The sequence below is a fragment of the Mustela putorius genome, unplaced genomic scaffold, assembly GCF_011764305.1.
Source record: "Mustela putorius furo isolate JIRA1106 unplaced genomic scaffold, ASM1176430v1.1 tig00537227_pilon_pilon_pilon, whole genome shotgun sequence".
NCBI lineage: Eukaryota > Metazoa > Chordata > Mammalia > Carnivora > Mustelidae > Mustela > Mustela putorius.
In genome coordinates this window covers 25,710,581-25,732,476 of record NW_025422368.1, presented here as the reverse complement: position 1 = coordinate 25,732,476, position 21,896 = coordinate 25,710,581, and the positions used below count along the sequence as shown (strand labels likewise).

General features: G+C 40.9%; 1 protein-coding gene across 2 annotated transcripts in view; it reads right to left on the bottom strand.

Annotated features, from left to right (window-relative positions):
- Positions 1 to 21,896, bottom strand: part of FAR2 (fatty acyl-CoA reductase 2) — a 133,820-nt gene that overhangs the window by 37,078 nt on the left and 74,846 nt on the right. For both annotated transcript variants that reach the window (XM_045073253.1, XM_045073252.1), the window contains one exon: positions 6,732 to 6,960. In XM_045073253.1, the coding sequence (XP_044929188.1) occupies positions 6,732 to 6,920 (189 nt within the window). In that variant the 5' untranslated portion in view covers positions 6,921 to 6,960. The remainder of the gene's footprint in view (positions 1 to 6,731; positions 6,961 to 21,896) is intronic.

The window sequence follows — 21,896 nt, the reverse complement described above, 5'->3', positions numbered from 1 at the left end:
CTCCTATATTATACAATATTCAGGTTGGTTCCAGTTTTTTGCTACCATAAATAATACCACAATAAGGTATCTGTACAATATTCGTGTGTCTCTGGTTGTTTTCTTAGATTGCTTGCTTAATTATCTTTGTGAGGAAGTCCTCAAGAATCTGTCGTTAATTCAGATATTTTTCCCTCTATTGATAAGTTCCTTTAAGGGACCTGAACATACTTAGGAAACTTACTTATATATGAGAAAACTGATCTGTTCTGATTCTCAAGCCCCAGTTCCCTGTGGCCCAAAGATTTAAAAGAACCTTTTTTTCCAAAGCATCTCCCACTTAATTGTCTCCCTCTGAAAGCACGGAAACAGGAAGCCCGGAAGCGAGAGGGGGTAGCTCTCTATACCGTGAAAGGAAAGCAATGAATCAGATGCTTAAATTTTGATAGATACAACAGATGTTCTCTTGACCGTATTTCCTGGGCACTTAGTGGGAATCAAGGCAAACTGAAAACATTTTACTTTATCATGTTTTAAAGAAATACTTCGAAGCCTCACAAACCCGCTATGATTAAGCTAACTTTAAGAACACTGAATTACTTTAAAATGGGTTAGAAGTCACACATTACTCTGTGCGACTGAAGAGAAATATTGCTTAAAGGTGACACTGGGCCCTACTTAGGAATAAGGGATGGCTGCATCAAAAAAAAGTTAAATGACAGACTCTAAGCTGGGTCTTGATTTGTGGATATTTAATAAATATCTGCAGAATTAGAGGCTTACTGGAAGTAATCCTAACCCAGACAGAAAGTAATACTAATCTTGACAGTAACACTAACCCAGACAGGAAACCAGAGGGGAGAGTGGCCAGATAATGGAAGTAAGGCTTGGCCTGGGCCCAGATAAGGCCACTGGAAAACTGGAACACACTAAACTTCTTCATTCAACAAATTTGGTTCATGACCTGTGGTTTGAGTGGACAGTGGTAACACATGTCCAAATTTGGTGGAGTGGACAATGGTAACACATGAGAGTAATGACAATAGAAAGGTCTTAGACTTAAAAGTGAAAGGGAAAACACTGGCATACTAAATGTATTATTGGTTTTGGCCAATCTAATACACTTGAGAAAATGGTGTATTATCTGCCAAACCTAAGACTCTCTTACTCTCACTGGATCTGACATTAGGGGAGCATAAATGCAGATAGAATTACTAGAAAATCAAAGTTTTATGGGTGTATTCCCTGAAGTAGAACGCTGTCTTGGAAAGTTGATTGTGGCAGCCCACATATTTGGAATAATTGACTTGTAACTTTCTCCCCAAATTCTAACTGAATAGAGGAACATTAGAATTCATATGGAATAGTCTCACATTTTAAAAAAAGAGATTACGGGGTGCCTGGGTAGCTCAGTGGGTTAAAGCCTCTGCCTTTGGCTTGGGTCATGATCCCAGGGTCCTGGGATCGAGCCCTGCATTGGGCTCTCTGCTCAGCAGGGAGCCTGCTTCCTCTTCTCTCTTTGCCTGCCTGTCTACCTACTTCTGATTTCTGTCTGTCAAATAAATAAAAAGAAAATCTAAAAAAAAAAAAAAAAAAAGAGGTTACAAAAATGTTAAACTACATTATTTTGCTTTTAGGTAGAAGCCCAAGGTCTGTCCATTCTGTCCATTCTCTATCCAACAGCATAAGTCAAACATTTATGAAAGAATAATGAATGCCTTTGCTACAAAAACAGAAATATCTAGAAATATAAGACATTTCCATATTTTAATCTCTTGAGCATTTTGATGCTCTAGTAATTATTTCCTATTAAAACTGTGAATCTCCAATAGTTTCACTATAAACAGTAAAATCTTCTTTAGGGAGAGGACAGACTTTTAATTAAAGAAAGAAAGATACTTTTATTCTGAGAGTGAATTTAGGAGGCTAAATGTGTGAAGAAAGGCTTAGCAGAGAGTGGGTATGTGAGCCTGAGCATTTACAGAAGGCTTCCTGTGTGCTGGACCCCAAACCGTTGGGAGTATCTTGAAAGATATAGAGAAAAGGTTTAAAAATGGTACCAGGAATGTACCTATGGGGAAAGAAATGGAGAGTCCTAAGCATTCAGGGATTTGCCAAATCGTTGGTTTTTGTTGGTTTTGAGTTACAATCAAGCTCTAGTTTAGTTATCTCTACATTGGAGATGACCAATCAATGGCTATGTTTAGGATTAGTCAAAGTAAAACACTGATTATTTTGTGTTTTCCATTAACAAAACCCATAAAGAAATTCTATTTTGTGTTTTTAACCCAAATGTCCGCTTTGGTCTCTCTGCACCTTAATTGAGTTACGACTGATTATTACACTCCCAACGCAAGATCCTTCCCAAGATCATTCAGAATTCCCTGGTAGCTAATTTTTCAAGGTTGCCTCTGTTCTTGTTTTTTCTCTAGCTCAGTGATGTATTAAGATTATTTTACAAACAGATATTTTTTCCACCATGTTTAGGTATTCAATATCAGGAGGCATTTTTCTGGTCCTCTATTCCAAGAGTTGGCAGGCAGATTCTTCCTAACATCTATCCTTTTGTGTCTTGATAAGTCATTCAGATGTTCTCCCTTCTCCATGTAGTCTCTGTGCCTCAGGAGAAGATGGTTTTATCCCAGCCCCAGGGAAAGACTTCTTGATCTAAGTGCTCTGTTATCCTCTGCCCAACGGTTAGCTTAGATCTGGAGCTTTTGACTAATTCAGTAGATGGCATACCTCATGCCACAGGGGTTGGTCCAGAAATGGACATGTGACCTAACCCAGGCTGATGACATGTAAGGGGAAATTTGTTGAGGATTTCCAAAACAGAGGTTTCATCCATTTTGAGAGAGAGCTTCAGGGAATCAGCCTCTATTTATCCAGTGGCTGCAATGCTCTTATCAAAACAAAACAAAACAAAACAAAACAAAAACAAAACAAAAAGCCAACCATCTTATCGTAACTGGGAGAAAGCCAGAACAAAATGGCGGAGCCGAGGATTCCCGGACCAGTGCAGCCACCGCTCCGGGCAACAGCTCATCACCAAGCTCTTGGAGTTTTCCACTGTGCAATCAGCATGTTATCCTTTGTCGTGCAAGCCAGTTTCAATGAGTTTTTTGTTTTATTTTGTTTTGTTTTTCCCAAAGGAAAATCACCTAACACAATTGTCTGTAGTCTTCCCGGATCTGGTCTCAGGATCCCTTTCTAGTTCTTAAAAACTAAATTGTTTGGGGCCAAGGAAGTCACCCAGAGGTTCGCAAATACACCAAACCTGTCACCTGTTTGCAAGTGTGGTTTCTTTCTCCTCAGACTGCCCTTTGGTCTCCTCTCCCTGGAGAGCTCGTGCTGCACTTCAAGCATGTTTTATGGGACTATCTCTGTCACTTTTTTTTTTTTTTATCTCATTTTTATCTTCGTATCCTCAGTGCTCAGCATTTGACACCCAAGTAAGCACTTCAGTAAGTGTGGGATTGGTAGAAATGAGGGGCTGGAAGGAAATCTGGAGCACGGTATGGTCTTCCTGCACAGTACCCTCGATCATCTAGATGGATGCTGTCTGAAACCCTCCGTGATGACAGGAGTGTTCTGTACCTGCCCTGTGCACTGAGGCAGCTGGCAGCATGTGGGAACCACTGAGCTTGGAAATACGGCTGGTGTGTCTGAAAAACTGCATTTTCAAGTTCATTATTATCATTCGTTTGCATTTAAATAACCACATGCTCTAAGGAAGAAAAGTAAAATAATCTGGAAAGTTTTCTGTTTGTTTTGTTTACCATTCCAAAGTCCTCCGTTCACCTGGTTTCAAAACATAATCTGAAGGTCTGTCTGCATTTTGAATTTTTAGGTTCACAAGGATTATGAGCAGTAATACCTTGTGTATCACAGAGAGTCAGAAACTAAGGACTGTGCTACCCTGATCCCCAACCAGCTTCATGGGTAGCGATCAGCACCGTGTCTCCACGGTCCGAGGCCATTATTCATGATTTGTGTAGTGGAAGATTTTCAGTTTTGGAGGACCCTGAAATAAAGCACATCCTTTTTTTCTTCCCATGGAGTATCTTTTTGTGGATATCAAGTTCCATATTGTGCCAAGATAGCGGGTATTTGTCTAACCAAAGACTAGATAGGCTCTAGATGGAATCTGCTCTTTTTAGCAATAAACCTTTCTGTTACAAATGACAACACGGAATGGAGGCTGATGTTGCCTTAAGAAGAAATCAGACATAGTGTGCAACTTTCTCAAAATTTTTTAGGTGTCCAAGGCACTCAAGGAATAAAAGTACTAGAAAAAGGGGAAAAACAAACCCACAAAAGGGCCACGCAGACATGATGTTTAACCACAGATATTAAGTTTTTCAGCCATATAAGGCACAACAGATTTCTTTCCTCCCATAATTCTTTCAGGGAAAATTTACAGAGAAAAGAAATCCATAGAATAAACTCTGATTAGCCTAACAGTAAAATGTGAGGCTATAGGAGATAGCAGTTAAAGGCATACCACACCTCATAACATCAGATTTGGATGTGAATCCAGAAAGACTTGAGTGGGTGGAAAAAGAGAGAGAGAGAGAGGTGGATAAACAAGCCAAATAGACACTCCTGAGTGAGCAAGGTAGTAGGACCCTGTTTTACAAGTAATGAAACTAAGCCTCAGTAAAGTATGTGTCTTGCTCCTGGCCCCACAGCTAATAATGGGTCGGGCTAAGATTCAAACCCAGGTCAGTCTGCCTTGAAGCCCACGCTCTGTAGGGACCATCTGATAATGACAGTTCCTGGAGGATATGGATACTGCTGGTCTGGAGACTGCAGATTGAGAACCACTATTTACAAAGGTCAACAGCAAGAGTGGAAACAGGTGTAGAGATTTCCCAAGCCAGCCTTCGGAGAAGTTATAATAGTTAAGACTTCCAGAACAAAAACAATGTTGCTATGTCATCGAAAAGAACAGTAGGTAAAGCTCGTGGAAAAGAACAGTAGGTAAAGCTCGTGCTGACCACAAGACTCCCTGCCACAATTTTATCTAGAAATCTATAAGCTGGCTACAAAGCTAAACACATCTGCTGTGTGATAAAAACAAAATCTGTTAGCGATACGCAATGGAGTGAAGCTGTCCGAAGAGGGATCTGAGAGTTTATTCTAGATTTCTGCTTGGTGCCACTTAGCCTTTTGGTCTTATTAAGAGCTACTAGTTACGATGTGGGGTTAACCTGCTAGCATAGGGTAGAAGCAAGCGTACTGGTTCAGGGACCAATCTAAAGTCTGCCACTCTCATTTACGAGCTGGGTGACCTCTGGAAGTTAACACTTCAGGTCTTGCTCTTTCCATCTATAAAATGAAAACTGAGGATACAAATCATTCTTGCAAAAGTCAATGAGGTAAGGCACAAAAAAGCCTCTGAATAGGGTCTGCATGTCCTCAGCACTCAGCAGCAGTCAGCTACTGTTATTTTCCCACTGCGGTGTCAGGCCATGTGACACAGGAGAACTTTCCTGATTCTCTTGCTGATCGCTCGTACCCAAATTGCATCCAGGTGTCTACAGGTAAATGTGGTCAGTGGGGCTGCTGGGCGTCCATGGTGTGCTGGGCTAGCGGACACAGCTCCATTAGATGGGAGCCTTTGTACACATGGGAAAGGAGACTTTGTAAAAAAACAAAAACAAAAACAAAAAAAACCTTATTTAAATTTTTCTTTTGTCAACCCTAAATGCCCAAATATATTCCATACAGAACTCTAAAACCAGACATGTGTCTTTTTTTATTCAGCTCCCGTGGCAATCCTGGGAGGTCTCTGTGGTTGTTCCCATGTTGAACACTGCAAACTGGAACATATAAGGTAAAGTGGCAGTGAATCGAGAAGCCAGAATTTGAGCTCAGACATGCTTGAGACCAAAGCCAATACTACCTTCAAATTTGTAAAACATGGGAGGCTATGCATAATCCTTTTTTAAGGACTGAGAGGGTTTGATGCCCAAATGGTCATTTATACATAGATTTCATTTTACATGTCTTCCCTTTAGAGGAACCTTTAGCAACAGAAATACCAAGCTACCCAGATCAAACCTTGTGGAGTTTGGGCAATAGGAAGTATTATCACATGGCTACTTACGAATTGTATCTTGTATACTAATTGTATCAGGGAAAAGAACAGAATATCCAAAAACTGGAACTACCTTGAATTTAGAAGAAAGGTGGGGGCACCTGTGTGGCTTAGTCTGCCTTCGGCTCAAGTCATTGTCCCACGTCCTGGGACCAAGCCCTGCATTGTGCTCTTTGCTTAGCAGGGAGTCTGTCTCTCCCTCTCCCTCTGCCCCTGCTTGGGCGAGCACCCTTTCTCAAAGAAAGAAGTAAATCTTTTAAAAGAGAAGAAGAAGAGGAAGAAGAAGAAGGAGAAGCAGGAGAAGCAGAAGAAGGAGGAAGAGGAGGAGGAGAAAGGTTGGAAAGGGTTCCGTTGAACGGTGATAGATCTCGAGCCTGAAGAGTCCACTCTGGGGGGTTTAGCATTTTGATTCTTCCTCAGTAATTTCCAGAACACAGAGTATCTGCTCACCTGCCCTGGACAGGGCCTAGGCACTCCTCCTTCTTTTACAGGACAAAATCACAGATTTCTATGAGCTGTGGGTTGCCATCTTGTCCTGTCTCCCCGCCTCTACCTGCCCAGGCATCCTGGCCCCCACCTTCAGGTCTGTGGAAGTCAGGAAACATTATAGTGAGTCATCCTGTCCCAAGGCTCTTCCCCTATGGCATACCTGACTATTTAGGATCTGGAAAACCCTCTGTTGCGTTGTCTGGCCAGCCTTGGGTCTCACAAGGATGTAAATGACTTTCAGGTCAGGACTGGTGCGAAATAGCTTCTCCATCAACACTTTGCCCATGAAGCCTGTGGCCCCAGTAATGAGAATGGACTTGCCACTATAGAAAGCTGCAATCATGGACATGATTCTTCTCTTGGTGTTTTATAGCTCTGGAAAGAGGTTCCTGAAAAGGAAGAGGAATAACAAAACATTACATTCTCAGAAGTTCTAAAATGCAGTCAATTAAAAATGTTTCTGGCACTTCCAGGAGTTCTGGATGCAGGAAAAGGTCAGAGTGAGAGCATCATACTTTACTGACAACACGATTCATTTTAATCAATATTTACTGAGCCCGCTTTGCATGCCAGATTTTATGCCAGGAATTGCAGGCCAAAAAAAAAAAAAAAAAAAAAGAAAGAAAGAAAGAAAAAGAAAAAAGAAAAATAAGACATGGTTCCTACTCTCAAGAAACTGCTCATAGACTAACAGAGGAGACAGATGTCTAAATAGATCACCAAATATAATACGTGAGTGCTACAACAAAGGGATTGCAGATACACGGTGGACAGCATGATTTAGAAATTTCCGAAAGGCCCACCCGTCTGCCGGGATGGGTGAAGGTGAGATAAACTGTGAAGGGAGGGCAGGGGTGGTGGGGGAAGGTGTTTCCAGCCCAGATAGCAAGAGCAAAGGTGCAAGGTGTGGCAGGTCATACAGCCTGGAGGAAACAGAAGGAAGTCAGTGAGACGGGAACATCAGTGATAAGGCTAGGAGTGGCCCTATAACCCATGAAAACAAAGTTTAGAACAGCCATCACATTCTTTTTCAATTATGATAGAATTAGTATTTCAGTTGCAGTTTTTTTTAGAAAAAATATTGGAGCAAATAACTTCTGGTTTCACTTGAATTCACAGGCCCTGGTCTACCCAGCCATTTCCGAGTAAATACATTTTTCTCTTCCTTTGGCTGAAAAGGTGTCTAGGGCCACCCTTTCCCCATGTGTTCCTCTCAGGGCTGAAACACTGCAAAAGACAAAGGAAAGAGAAGGTTGAACAAGCAAAGCCAGGACTGGAGGCTTTGTGAAGCTCCAAGATACCACCAGGTGACTGTAGGGGCTCTGTCCATTTAAGGCCGTTGCCAGAGAGAAAGAGCAGATCTGGGAGTGGGAAGCCAGGTGCGGCCTTTAGGTCCTGGGCCTCCCAGAAAAGTCACCACGTGCTATTGACATGCCACGTGAAGTGTCTATCTCTAAGCTTGGGTTCAAAATGGTCCATGGGATCGAGCACTGGGTGTGGTGCAAAAATAATGAGTACTGTTATGCTGAAAATAAAAAATAAATTAAAAAAAAAGACAGAAATAAAAAAAAATGGTCCATGGGAAGCAGCAGCGGAGAGCTTTGAATGAAACAGTGCAGTGGACTGGGTGCAGACTTCCTTTCTGTCATAATAGGTCCCCTGAGACCTGCTGGATGGCGGTGGGTAGATTGAGCAGAACACAACTCCAGGGACCGACCCTGACATCAGAGGTCATGAAGAAGAAGGAAAAAAAAAAACCAACTATGAGAGTTAGCACCCTGCCTTGTCACCTCCAGTGAAGGTTCCCCTGCCAGTAACTCCTTAAAACTCCTTATCTCCTCAACAGTCATAATTTACAGATCGTAATAATAGTCATAATTTAGACTGTAAGGATCTTGTGGCTGGTCTTGGGCAGAACTCTTTGCCTTTGAAGGATTCATTCACCCATGAATTTACTCAAGAAATAATTTTGAGTTCCTGCCCTGACAGACTGTGCTGAGTTCTGAAGATAAGCAGATGAATGAGGCAAACAGATCTTTGTGCTCCCTCTGGCAGAAAAGGCCAGCAATACAAAGGTTGGTAAATACGAAAACGAGATGACAGACTGTACAGATGCAAATAAAATAAGGATCAATGACAGAAATCACATCTGATCATCAACCCTTTTCAGTTTAGGAAATCTGGATTTCAAATCATGTTAGTTATAGCCACTGAGTTACTATGTAAACCCTTTTATTAGGGGCAGTTGTGTGGTTAAGTCAATTTAGCATCTGACTCTTGTTTCAGCTCAGGTCATGATCTCAGGGTTGTGAGATGGAGCCCCATGTTGGGCTCTGTGCTCAATGGAGAGACTACTCGAAGATTCTCTCCCTCCATCCCTCCCCCCACTTATGTGCTCTCTCTCTCTCTCTAAAGTAAATAAATCTTTTAAAAAAAATACTTTATTGAAGGCTGATGTGAAAAATATCTTTGAAGAACACATTTGGATCTTTTTTTTTTAAGATTTTATTTATTCATTTGACAGAGATAACAAGCAGGCAGAGAGAGAGAGAGAGAGGGAAGCAGGCCCCCCCACTGAGCGGAAAGCCCCAGCGGGGCTCCATCCCAGGATACTGGGATCATGACCCGAGCTGAAGGCAGAGGCTTCAACCCACTGAGCCACCCAGGCGCCCCTGAAGAACACATTTGGATCTTGTGCAAAACAGCAACTAATCATAGTTTTTTTTTCACCATGTTGCAAAATGTTACTCATATTGCAATCTACCCAATCATTTTCTAAAGATTTTATCCCTTGGGAATAGTACTGAAGAGTCTTGCCTTGCCTGCCTGGAAGCTCAGAAAAGTGTGGAAAGCAGTTCAACATCCTAGTTGAGCACACAGGTTCTAAGCAAGACTATCTGAAATCCAATCCAAGTTCTGCCACTTATTAGCACTGTGACGTCAGGCACATTATTATTCTCTCTGTGCTGTAGCTTGCTCATTAGTAAATGCGGATAACAAAAGTATCCACATAATAATGCTGTGGTAAGAATTATATGACTCAGTATATTACTAAAACTCTTAGTAATCAACACAGTATTTGACTGGCACAAAAAAATACACACATAGGTTGAGAGAGTAGATCAGAGAGCCCAGAAATAAACCACGCTTATATGACCAATTAATCTACAATAAAGGAGGCAAAAGCATACAATGAGGAAAAGATAGTCTACTGATTAAGTGGTGTTGAGAAAACTGGACAGCTACATGCAAAAGAATGAAACTGGGCCACTTTCTTACACCATACACAAAAATAAACTCAACATGGATTAAAGACCTAAATCTGAGACCTGAAACCATTAACTCCTAGAAGAAAACACTGGTGATGTTTTTGCTATCAGCCACTGAAACATTTTTCTAGATGTATCTCCTCAGACCAGGGAAACAAATGCAAAAATAAACTATTGAAACCACACCAAAATAAAAAGCTTTTGCACAGCAAAGGAAACCATCAAAACAAAACAACAAAGCAGCCTACTGAATGGGAGGAGATATTTGCAAATGATATATCCAATAAGAGATTAATATCCAAAATATATAAAGAACTCATACTAGTAAACACTAAAAAAAATGCCAAATAATCTGAATAAAAATGTGCCAAGGATCTGAATAGACATTTTTCCAAAGAGGACATATAAATGTCTAACAGACACAGGAAAAGATGCTCAACATCACTCATCATCAGGGAAATGCAAATCAAAACCACAGTGTTTTCACCTTAATACTTGTCAGAATGGGTAGAATCAAAAAGACAAAAAAAATAACAAGAGTTGTTGAGGATGTGGAGAAAATGGAACTCTTGTACGCTTCTGGGAAGTGTGGGAATGCAATTTGGTGCCACTCCTGTGGAAAACAGTATAAAGATTTCTCAGAAAATCAAAAATGGAATTACCATATGATCCAGCAATTCCACTACTAGGTATTTACCCAAAGAAAACAAAAACACTCATTTGTAAAGATATATGTACCCCTATGTTTATTGAAACATTATTTATAATAGCCAAGATAGGGAAGTAAGCTAAGTGTCCATCAACAGGTGGATGGATAAAGAAGATGTGGCATATGGAATATTACTCAGATACAAAAAAAGAATGAAATCTTGCCATTTGCAACAATATGGATGGGCCTAGAAGGTATAATGCTAAATGAAATAAGTCAGACAAAGCCAAATACTATATGATTTCACTCATATATGGAATTTAGAAACAAAGCAAACAAAGAAAAAAGAGACAAAAAATCCAGGAGGATTGCAGGAGGGCAGATTGGGGGGGGGGATGAGCAAAACAGAAAAAGGGGATTGAGGGTACGCTTATCATGATAAGCACTGAACAATGTAAGAGTTGCATCCGAAACTAACAGAACACTGTATGTTAATCATTTATCAATTAAAAAAGAAAACTCTTGGAAATATTTGTTACCCATACTATATACTCAGTAAGTATTAGCTGTTAATATAGTCACTGGTTATACATTTTCCTCTTAATAGTTCCTGGTTTTTTCTTTTGACATTTATTTTAAGTGCTCTGTCTTATGCATTTTATACACCCTCTTTTGGAAATAGGAGGTGATTTACAACTCAGTCAGTCATCACGCCAAGTAAACTGCTTTCCCCAAATGCAACTCTACTTGATGATGAACCTTGCCAGTTCCTTTTCCCGCACCATACTCCTTTAGTATATTAGGTATAAATAAGCATGGTTGGCAGGAAAATACAGAAGAGAAACTGAGTTTGGATAAGGTTATTTCCCAACCTCACTTGTTCTAAAGATATCAGAAGCTTGTTTTGCACTCTTTTTTAATTATCTTCAAAGATTTTACCCATTTGACATAAATAGAGACAGTGAGAGAAGGAACACAAGCAGGGGGAGTGGGAGAGGGACAAGCAGACCTCCAACCAAGCGGGGAGCCAGATGCGGGCGATTCTAGGACCCTGAGATCATGACCCAAGCTGAAGGCAGAGGCTTAACTGACTGAGCTGCCCAGGCACTCCCTGTTTTGCACTCTTCTATGCTTTAGTGGAGTCATATTTTCTAGAATGTGAACATACTGTTCAGATATTTTGATCCCAGATACAGTTTTGTAACCTGTGATAAAAAATTTTAGGAAGCAGGTCATGTATTTCTAATGAGCCCATTTCTCGTGGGACGAAGACTTGATGTGTCCCCAAAGAATTGAATTTGCCAGCTCAGTGGGGAGTCCGGATAATTCTCAAGCAAAACCAAGCCATGGCAGAGTACACGGAGTTCTCAGACAGGAAAACAAAACAAACCAGCATTTCGTGGCCCTCATTATCTGACTGTCAAGAGCAGGTGGCAGAAGAGTGTGGCCAAGGCTGTAAGCAAGGCCAGTGATTCTGAAAAATGTCTGAGAATTCCTCATCCTCAGATCAAAGCTGTATCAGAGATGTTTCTTCTACTTCTTGCCTCCACTCTCCACAGATGGCTTAGTTCCTGGCCGCAGAAACTCTTATGTAAAATTTGGCACCCAGGGTGCCTGTGTGACTCAGTGGGTTAAGTGTCTGCCTTCAGCTCACGTCATGATCCCAGGATCCTGGGATCGAGTCCCTCATTGGGTTCTCTGCTCAGCAGGGGGTCTCTCTCTCTCTCACTCTGTCAAATAAATAAATAAAATCTTAAAAAAAAATGGCTCTCTGAATTCTGTTCCATATATTAAACTTGCAAGGTCCAGGAATTACTAACCCTGAACATAATTCATTAAAATAATTCAGCTAATTATTTTAACAATTACAGTAAACTCACATTCAGTCATGGACAATACAAACTCTAGAAGGAGGAATATATTTAGGACCAGCTGACTAGTCCTGGTTTGCCTTTCATATCTTTGGATTGCCACTGCAGAGAACAAAGGACAATTTGCTGTTCCTCACGTTCATGATATGGCTTGTGAGAAGCCTCAGCCACTTTGACAATTTTCAGAATCATCCTGTATAAGGTAGGATATATGATGCTTGAATGAAAAAGGAGGGGGTCTATGAAAATCGTTTTTTTTTTATAAAGTTTTTTTTTTTTAATTTTATTTATTTGACAGAGAGAGATCACAAGTAGGCAGAGAGGCAGGCAGAGAGAGAGGAGGAAGCGGGCTCCCTGCCAAGCAGAGAGCCCAACGCAGGACTCAATCCCAGGACCCTGAGATCATGACCTGAGCTGAAGGCAGAGGCTTAACCCATTGAGCCACCCAGGCACCTCTAGCCAGTGCATTTTTATTGAATGTCTGCTATGCACCAGATACTGTCTAGACACTGGGAATAGTAGTGCATAGGCTGTAGGCAGCAACTTAGATTTTTCCTTTCTTTTCTGGAGCATTTTTTTCCCTCTTAAGATCATTCCTCATGGTCATGAGTAGAAATAGCTGGTTTTTACTCTTCTTTTGGTAGTAAAATGAAGCTGTTCTTGTTTCTAGAGAACAGATGTTAAAATACTGAATCAGGATTGTTGTGCCAAGTTATACATCTTTTGCAGTTTTCAGCATATGGAAATTTTTCTTTGAGTAGTTCTTCCGAAAAACAAAAAATTGAGATTCAAATACTTAAGGGAGACAAGTTTACCGGTACTTCTTTTTTTTTTTTTTTTTAAGATTTTATTTATTTATTTGACAGAGAGAGAGATCACAAGTAGGCAGAGGCAGGCAGAGCTGGCGGGGGGGCGGGGGGAGCAGGCTCCCCACTGAGCAGAGAGCCCGATGCAGGGCTTGATCCCAGGACCCTGGGATCACGACCTGAGCCCAAGGCAGAGGCTTTAACCCACTGAGTCACCCAGGCGCCCTACCAGTATTTCATGATAGCTTTTTAGAGAAAAACATTTTTTAAAAAAGAAACAAGGTGCTCTGCCCCTCGGGAAACTTACTTAACCAGGGTTTCTTCGTCTTGGTTCTATCAATATTGTGGGAGGGATAAATCTTGGTGGACAGGCGGCGGGGGTCGGGGTTGGGGCACTGTCCAGTGCAATGCAAGGTGCTAAGCTGTATCCCTGGCCTCGACTCACTAGACGGTAATAATATCCCTCTTCCCCAGTAAGGTGTGACAATCCAAAATGTCTAGAATTTGCTAAATGTGCTCTTGGGAAAAATTGCCTCTTCTTCAGAGAAACGTTGTTCTTAGACCTTCTTCAGTGCTCATTTTATAATATTCAGCACACCACATTAAAATGTCAAGATTCAAGGCTTAAATTTCTGCTTGTCAAACTAGGTACTAGATATGATAGATAGGATAGGTACTACCTATGCTTAATCCTTCATAGGTACGTACATTTACCAAGCAAATTACATGTGTGGCATATCCTGATTGTGCTCAATGTGGAGATGAAGGAAGACTTCTTCAGAGAAAGATGTCCCACTTTTTATTTAACCAAATTTCTTTTGGTCTCTGTGCTTTAAGTTAGGCTATGAACCCCACCTTCCACACAGACTGAACCTCTCAATTTTATCCATCAAAACCGATTACAGGCAAATTTAGGAAAGAATGGCAATTGGACAAGCATGAGAGACCAGCTGAGGAAAAACCATTAGTATCGGTTGCTGTATATTAATAATTCAATGGATAATTGAGGCAATATCATCTATATGTAATTCTGTGCCTTTTTTCTGAAGATTCAAAGATGCTGTGTCTTAAGAGATAAGTTACATTGGCAAATGGAGTGTTGGTTGGCAATGGACACAGTAATATGGGCTGATCTATTGAAGAAAACTGATGCTATTTTGGAAAATTCAGCAAATGAAAGTTGTTCTGCTTCATCAAAATTGAACAGTTGAAATTCTTTCAATAAGTGTGCTGAATTAATTGCATAAATGCATTTATAAAATATTTTTCAATGCATAAAAGGAGACCACAAACTTGTGAAAACATTATGTCCATTAAAAATCCCTATGGGAAAGACTGGGGTGGAGGGGTATGAAATAAGTGAGGTTAACTGTATGACTGAGTGACAGCATTCAAGGGAATGAGCCTCATTTCATGTCTATAATTTCTTTCCATGATTTAAAAGGTAATTTAATAATACATTACAAAAGGAGTTCTCAGAAAGTAATGGCTGCCAATATTTTTATAATCTCTTCTTTTGCTATGGGTACTGAAAGTACAAAGACATTATAAAACAAACCTTAGTTTAAAATGTATTTAAATTGTTTATAAAAGTGTGGCTCAACTGACATTACACAATGTAGTGGACTGAATTATGTCCCTTCCGAATGCATATGTTGAAACCCTACCCCCTCAGGTAACGGTATTTGAATATGAGGCCTTTGGGTTATATGATGTCACCCGGGTAGGGCACAAATCTGACAGGACTGGTGTCCTAATAAGGAGAGACACCAGAGAAAAGTCTCTCCTCGAACAGACACGGAGGAGAGGCTATGTGAGTACGGAGAGAGAAGGCAGTTGTCTACTATGCCAAGAAGAGAGCTCCCACCAGAACCTGAATTTGCTGGCACCTTAATCATGGACTTGGAGCCTCCAAAACTGTAAGTAATAAATGGAAGTTAAAGAGACCCTGTCTGCAATATTTTATTATAGCAGCTTGAGAAGACTAATGCACACACAAGTACACATGAACAGAGACATGAACATTTCTGGATGAGTAAAATAACTTGACAATATTTCTTAATTCGGGAAAACCTGTGTCATTTTCCCATCTTTGCAGATAAGGGTAGGATATTGATTCTTGCTATTCTCATGTTTGTGAAAATATGGACAGGCCGTTGACAATAAACTACAGAGACTTCATTAATCCAAGCTTTAAAAATCTGTATGTATATGTATATAAGTCACATATCTCTTTGTCAGGCACTTAGTGAAAAAAAGAAGTTTTCATCAGAGAGTTCTTTCTTTTTATTTAGCTTTAGTTTCCAAATTATACAATTCAGCAATAAACTTAGATACCTTTCTGTGTGGGTCTGTTAAACAAAGTCTCTCTGTGAGAACGTTTAAGTTCTTGATGGGGGAATACTGACCCTCAGGGGTATTGTAGGCAACTCTTGGTAGGGTGGGGGGGGCACAGCTCTCACTAATCAGATTAGCAATAGCCTTAATCAAGAAAAACCAATTAGGAAAGTGTTCTGGGCAGGGGTAAGGACAGCCCAGGGGGGCTTTAGGAACACAAAATTTACTAATTACTTCAACATACCTAATAACAGTCTTCCTAGTTTCCTTTTGCTTAGCTCATTAGTAAGTCTTCAAAAAAAAAAAAAAAACCCTCCAAATCTAACAAAAATTAAAAAGGAGGGATTCCTGGGTGGCTCAGTTGGTTGAGCATCCAACTCTTGCTTTTGGCTCAGGTCATGATCTCAGGGTAGTAAGATCCAGCCCCCTGTCTGCCTCTGTGCTTAGTGGGGCATCTTCTTGAGAATCTCTCTCCTTCTGCTCTTCCCCCTACTCGCACATACTCTCTCTCTCAAATAAACAAATCTTAAAAAAAAAAACGAAAAAGGAAAAGATACAAGCTAAATTCATCATTTCACCATGACTGATTAAATAGATGTACAGTCTGCCTACTATGAGCAACACGTAATGTTAGATGTGGATCATTAATATGTAAATATTTTCGCTAAAGAGTAAGGCATTATGAAAATACATGGTATCATTGTTAGAGATTACAGGTTAAGTCAAACAACAGGCAGCATGTGAAGATTCTAAAATGGTATCAAGAGAATTACAATCAAATGAAAATATTGAGGTTTCCTATTTTGACTTGATGAATTATAAATTGGGTCATGGTATAAATAAAAGAATGGTTGATTTATTAACACAATGACCAAAGGAACCCAAATGAATGGAGAGTCAGCTAACCTACATTTTCCATGCTCCACTTAGAACTAAAGATGATTTTTTTTTAAGATGACATGACCTAGAATATCTATCATCTATCATCTATCTATCTACCTACCTATGAGACAGAGGGAGACAAAGAGAGATAGAAAGGGAGGAAAGAGAAAGAGGTGGAGAGAGGGAAAGAGGGAGATGGGGCAGAGAGAAGGCGTGGGGGAGAGAGGAAGATGGGGATAGAAATGGGGAGTAGATTTAAGAAATTGGCTGGTGAGATTACGGAGGCTTGGTAAATCCAAAATCTGCAAGCTGGAGACTCAAGGAAGTGCTGTAGTTTAAGATCAAACGCAGAATTTTTTTTTCGTGGGGGGAGGTCAGTGTTAGCTCCCTTAAGGCCTTCAACTAATGGGATAAGGCCCACTCACATTATGGAGGATAATCTGCTTTACCGAAAGTCCACTGATTTACATGTTAATCTCATTCAAAGAACACTTTCACAGAAACATCCAGAAGAATGTTTGACTGATATCTAGGACTGTAACCTAGCCACCGTGACATATAAAAATAAACATCATTAGTCCACTCTTGTCAACTTGGCACCCATGCACAACTGTTTAACCCACTGAGCCACCCATGTGCCCCCATGCACAACTGTTTAAAACCATAATTTCCAAATAAAGATAATAACAAACTCATAACTTCTGCCCCACATTAACAACTATCCTGGCATACAAGTAAAACATACTAACACTTTCTGCAGAAAAGGATGCAAAGCTTTGGGGTAATGTTTACTCTTCTTATATTACTTAATGGATTACTTAAATACTGTATTTTGTATCTTCTTTGCCCTCCATAAGCACATCAGCTGACCATGATTCTTTACCTGGTGGGGTAAAGGGTCTGGTCATCAGTTTTCCATTGACCTTAATCACAGGACATGGTAATACTCAGAAATGCCCTGAGGGCTCTTCTGTTATTTCAGACATACTCTTCCTTACCTCCATTGTGAAGTAACAGTCCAATTTTCCCTTGGTAGTCCGGATCAGTCACCCCAGCCCACGCAGAGAACCCCCCCGCTCTTTGCCTGTTGATTCAGAAACATGAGGAGTGCAAAGCGGTCAGGCCGCCATCTTAACTTCCCGTTAGTTGGAATTAGTGCTGTGTTTCTGGGTGGAACCATTCTTCTCTTTGGAACCGAGATCTCTAGGCCAGCAGAACATAGGGTCATGGGGAGAAGGAGAACTTATTTGCAATTGGGCCACCTGGGTAATAATGAGTGGTGACACTCTCCTTTCCACCCCTGAACTCCTAGACTCCTGAAGCGGGGGTATGGGAGAAAATAGCACCATCTACTGGATGCTGATCCACAGCATATACAGCCTTCTAGACATGCTTGCCTCAGCCCTTCACTGTTGTGCCACCCGGCTGGCACTATACACAAGTCTCCTACAAGTCATTTCACCCTTCTATTAAACCAGCTGCTTTGGGATAGTACAGAACATGGTAAGGCCAGTGAATTCTATGAGCATGAGCCCATCGCCACATTTCATGTGCTTTGAAGTGAGTTCCGTGATCAAAAGCAATGCTGTGCAGAATACCATGATGGTGAAGAGGCATTCTAGAAATCCACTCATGGTCATTTTGGTAAAAGCACTACTTGCAGGGAGGCAAATCCACATCCTCTATTCTAGTAAGAACAAAACACCGACCCACGATAGAAGTACAATCTGCCTCTAGGTAGCTGGCTTATACCCTAAGGACTCCGTGTTGGTCTTTGATGCTGGGAAATTGGGCAGTCACCAGTCTATTTGTAGACAAGTTGGCCTTGGTGAGCCAAAGTCCATGTGCTGAGCCCAACCTTTATCCCTGCCTCTATGGCCACTTGGTTTATGAGCTATCGGTGCATAATAGGGATAGTTAGGTATTCACAGAACAGGTCATCCTTTCCTATCCACTTGATTATTAAAATATTACTTTGATGAGGTCACTCTTTGGTAAACATTATGTGGTACACAAGTATCTTCATGTCTTTGCCCATTCCATATACCCCTTCCCTAGACTCACTTGTCATCAATTTTCCAATCATGTTCTTTCAAAGTCCCTGACCACCCAGTCAAGCCACTGGCCACAGGCCATAAATCAGTATACAGTTGCACATTGGGCCATTTCTCTTTGCAAGCAAAGTGAATAACCAGGTGCCTTGCTTGACATTCTGTTCACAGAAAGGTTTTCCCTTCTACCACTATCCTTCAGAGTATGTCCCAGAGAGAAGCAGTTGTTCATCCCTACAGATCATCTCTTCTGTCAACAGATTATAGGGGCTTCCTCATGAGGCCATAGATGCAGGCTAAGGGAGAAAAGGTCGTGTAGTACCAGTGGGGATGATAGGCATTTGGGCCACTTCTTTGTATAAATTACTGGTGTCTTGAGGGCTTTTTTGGGTCTGATCAGATATATACAATACATTATGCCAGAAATGTAATGGGTCAAAATGATATCTTATGGAAGGGCAAGGTGATCAAGATTCCTGCAAATTGAATTCTGGCAGAGAGCTGCAGAGCTGATAGACCCCTGAGGTAGAACAGTGAAGGTGTCTTGCTGGCCCTGCCCCCTGAAAGCAAACTGCTTCTTGTAGTCTTTATCAATAAGGATGGAGAAAAAAGCATTTGCCAGATCAACAGCCACATACCAGGCACCAGGCACCATTTTTCTCAAGCAATGAAATCACATCTGTTAGAGCAGCTGCAATCAGAGTCCCCACTGCATTAAGCTTATGACTATCCACTGTTATTCTACAAAATCCATTTGTCCTCTGCACAAGCCAAATAGGCAAGTTGAAGGGGAATATGGTGAAAATCACTACCTCTGCATCTTTCAAGAGAAACAGAATGTGAGCAGAGTGGAGGGGAGGAGCAGAGGGAGACAGAAAGAGAGAATCTAAAGCAGGCTCCACGTCCAGCACCGAGAGCAATGTAGAGCTCTATCTCACCACTCTGAGATCATGATCAAAGCTAAAATCAAGAGTTAGACACTTACCTGACTGAGTCACCCAGGTGCCCCTCAATTATGCCTTTTTGAACTGAGGAAATGATGACAGAATGGGTTCAGACACCTACTGAGCCCACTGTGAGATGGTTCTAACCTAAAACTTCATTGATCGGGCACCTGGTGGCTCAGTGGGTTAAGCTGCTGCCTTCGGCTCAGGTCATGATCTCAGGGTCCTGGGATCGAGTCCCACATCAGGCTCTCTGCTCAGCAGGGGGCCTGCTTCCCTTCCTCTCTCTCTGCCTGCCTCTCTGCCTACTTGTGATCTCTGTCAAAAAAAATAAATAAATAAAATATTAAAAAAAAAAAAAAAAAACTTCACTGATCACCTGACCTCCATAAACTCCTATTTTGACCAATGGACCACAGAGACATTTTGGGTTTCCTAGAATTAGTGTCAGTTAAGAGCCAGTGTTCAGTAATCCCTGAAAGCTCTCATGATTTTCTCTTTCCCCAAGGTACAGTTACCCTGGTTAAAGACTGCAGGTCCCTTTGGGGATGGCTGGGAAAAAGCTTAATGGAGTAAATTTTTAGCAATATTCAGGAGTTTCAAGGGGACTTGGCTTCCCCTTCATTCGGTCTATAAACTGGCTCATATCTGGGGATTGATGAAGGGGGTCATAACTCTGTTTTTATGATTCAAGTTAAATTTTGTTCAGTTGACCTAGAACTTTTCTGCTTATACAAATTAAGCAAAAATTTGGTGGGCTTCCCAAATACTTCACTTTGAGGAACACCATCATCAACCAGTCAATGACCAAGCTCTCTACAAGTCAGAATATTCTGATTTCTACTTTATCCTGCTGTCCATTATGGAACCATGACCACCTTGACTTTGGCATTCGAGGGTCATCATTTAGCTCCTGCCACACCAGGATCCTCACTGCATTTAGGTTTCCCAATTTAATGACAGCAGTTCCCACTGTAAGTTCTGGCATACAGAAAAGAATGATCACTGAGCTCTTCAGGGATGCTTGGGCTCCCCTCACAAATTTATTTCTGTGGCCCAGCCAAATTAACACATAAAATGAACCATCACAACCATTACATTTTCTCCTAACACATTCACCATATGCAGGACTTCTGTCACAAATTTTAATGAATAGAATCCTTGCTGGATGGCTTGGTGGTTGAACATAAAATACATATTGACAGGAAGGAAGTTTTAGTTATTTGGAATTATTTTTTTTCTCTGTTTTTCAACCAAATTGTTCATTACTGGTAAATTTTTTACCTCTAAACAGACTCAGCTTAAGTTACAACAATGAAAAATTATGCGAGGTATGATACAGGCACAGTGAGAAGAACACTGGTTTAGGAATTAGCAGCAGAGCGGATTTTATTTCTAGATTTTCTAATTGGTCATGTGACTTGGAATCTTGAATCTTGGCCGTTCTAGGACTCAACTTCCTCTTCTGTCAAATAATATTCTATCTACTTCCGAGACATCTTAATAATCAAATAAAGTAATGAACAAGTGAGATTATTACTCCAAGTGTCTTCTGACCAGAACAGAATGATGTTGCTTTTGCTCTGTATGTTACATGCTATACTCTTAATGCTACCCTGACGCTGAGTCCAAATACCTCATGCTTCTTTATTAATAGATGTTGAGGATACATCTTGTCACCTTAATTAGATAGTGAAACACTTGACACAGATGTATGTATATATAGTACTGTGCCATGAAAAATCAATGAATGAATGACTCAGAACTGAAGGCCTGATTCCTTTAATCAATGAATAAAAAATCAGAGGGTGGTTCACAAAGCCTCGTGGGTATTTGATTCATCTGAAAGCTTACTAAAATGGCTCTTTTACCAGATCCCATTTTCTGAGATTCTGATTGAGGAAGTCAGAGGTAGGGCCCAAGTAGAAGGATTTTAATGACTAGTCCACAGTTTCAGATGTCAGGGAGAAGAGAGATACGGGTGTAGGGAATTTAACTAAGTGTGTTCTGGGATTCCAGATCATATCTTGTACCTTAGCCTTTATCTTTAATGTAAGCCTATGTTGTCCCTCTGACTCATTTTTCTCCTTAAAACAGTACATAAAATAACCTGCTTACTTGAGAATTCTTATTTCTAATAAGAGTGGGAGGGGGCGAACAGAGTTAGAATGCTGCGGAGCATGGCTACTCTCCAGCCAGGGCCTTTGTCTGAACTTAGTCTTCCCCCCTGCTTGCGCTAAGGTAATTTTGATGAGAGACTTTCTACACATTTACTACCAGATCTGAGTTCACAGGTGAAACCCATAATGACACATGCATCGTAAGAGGTGGGATGGGGACACATCTTTTCAAATAAATAACCAAACCTTTATTTATTTATTTGATAGACAGAGAGAGAGAGAGAGAGAGAGAAGCAGGCTCCCTGCTGAGCAGAGAGCCGGATGCAGGGCTCGATCCCAGGACCCTGAGATCACGACCTGAGCCGAAGGCAGAGGTTTAACCCACTGAGCCACCCA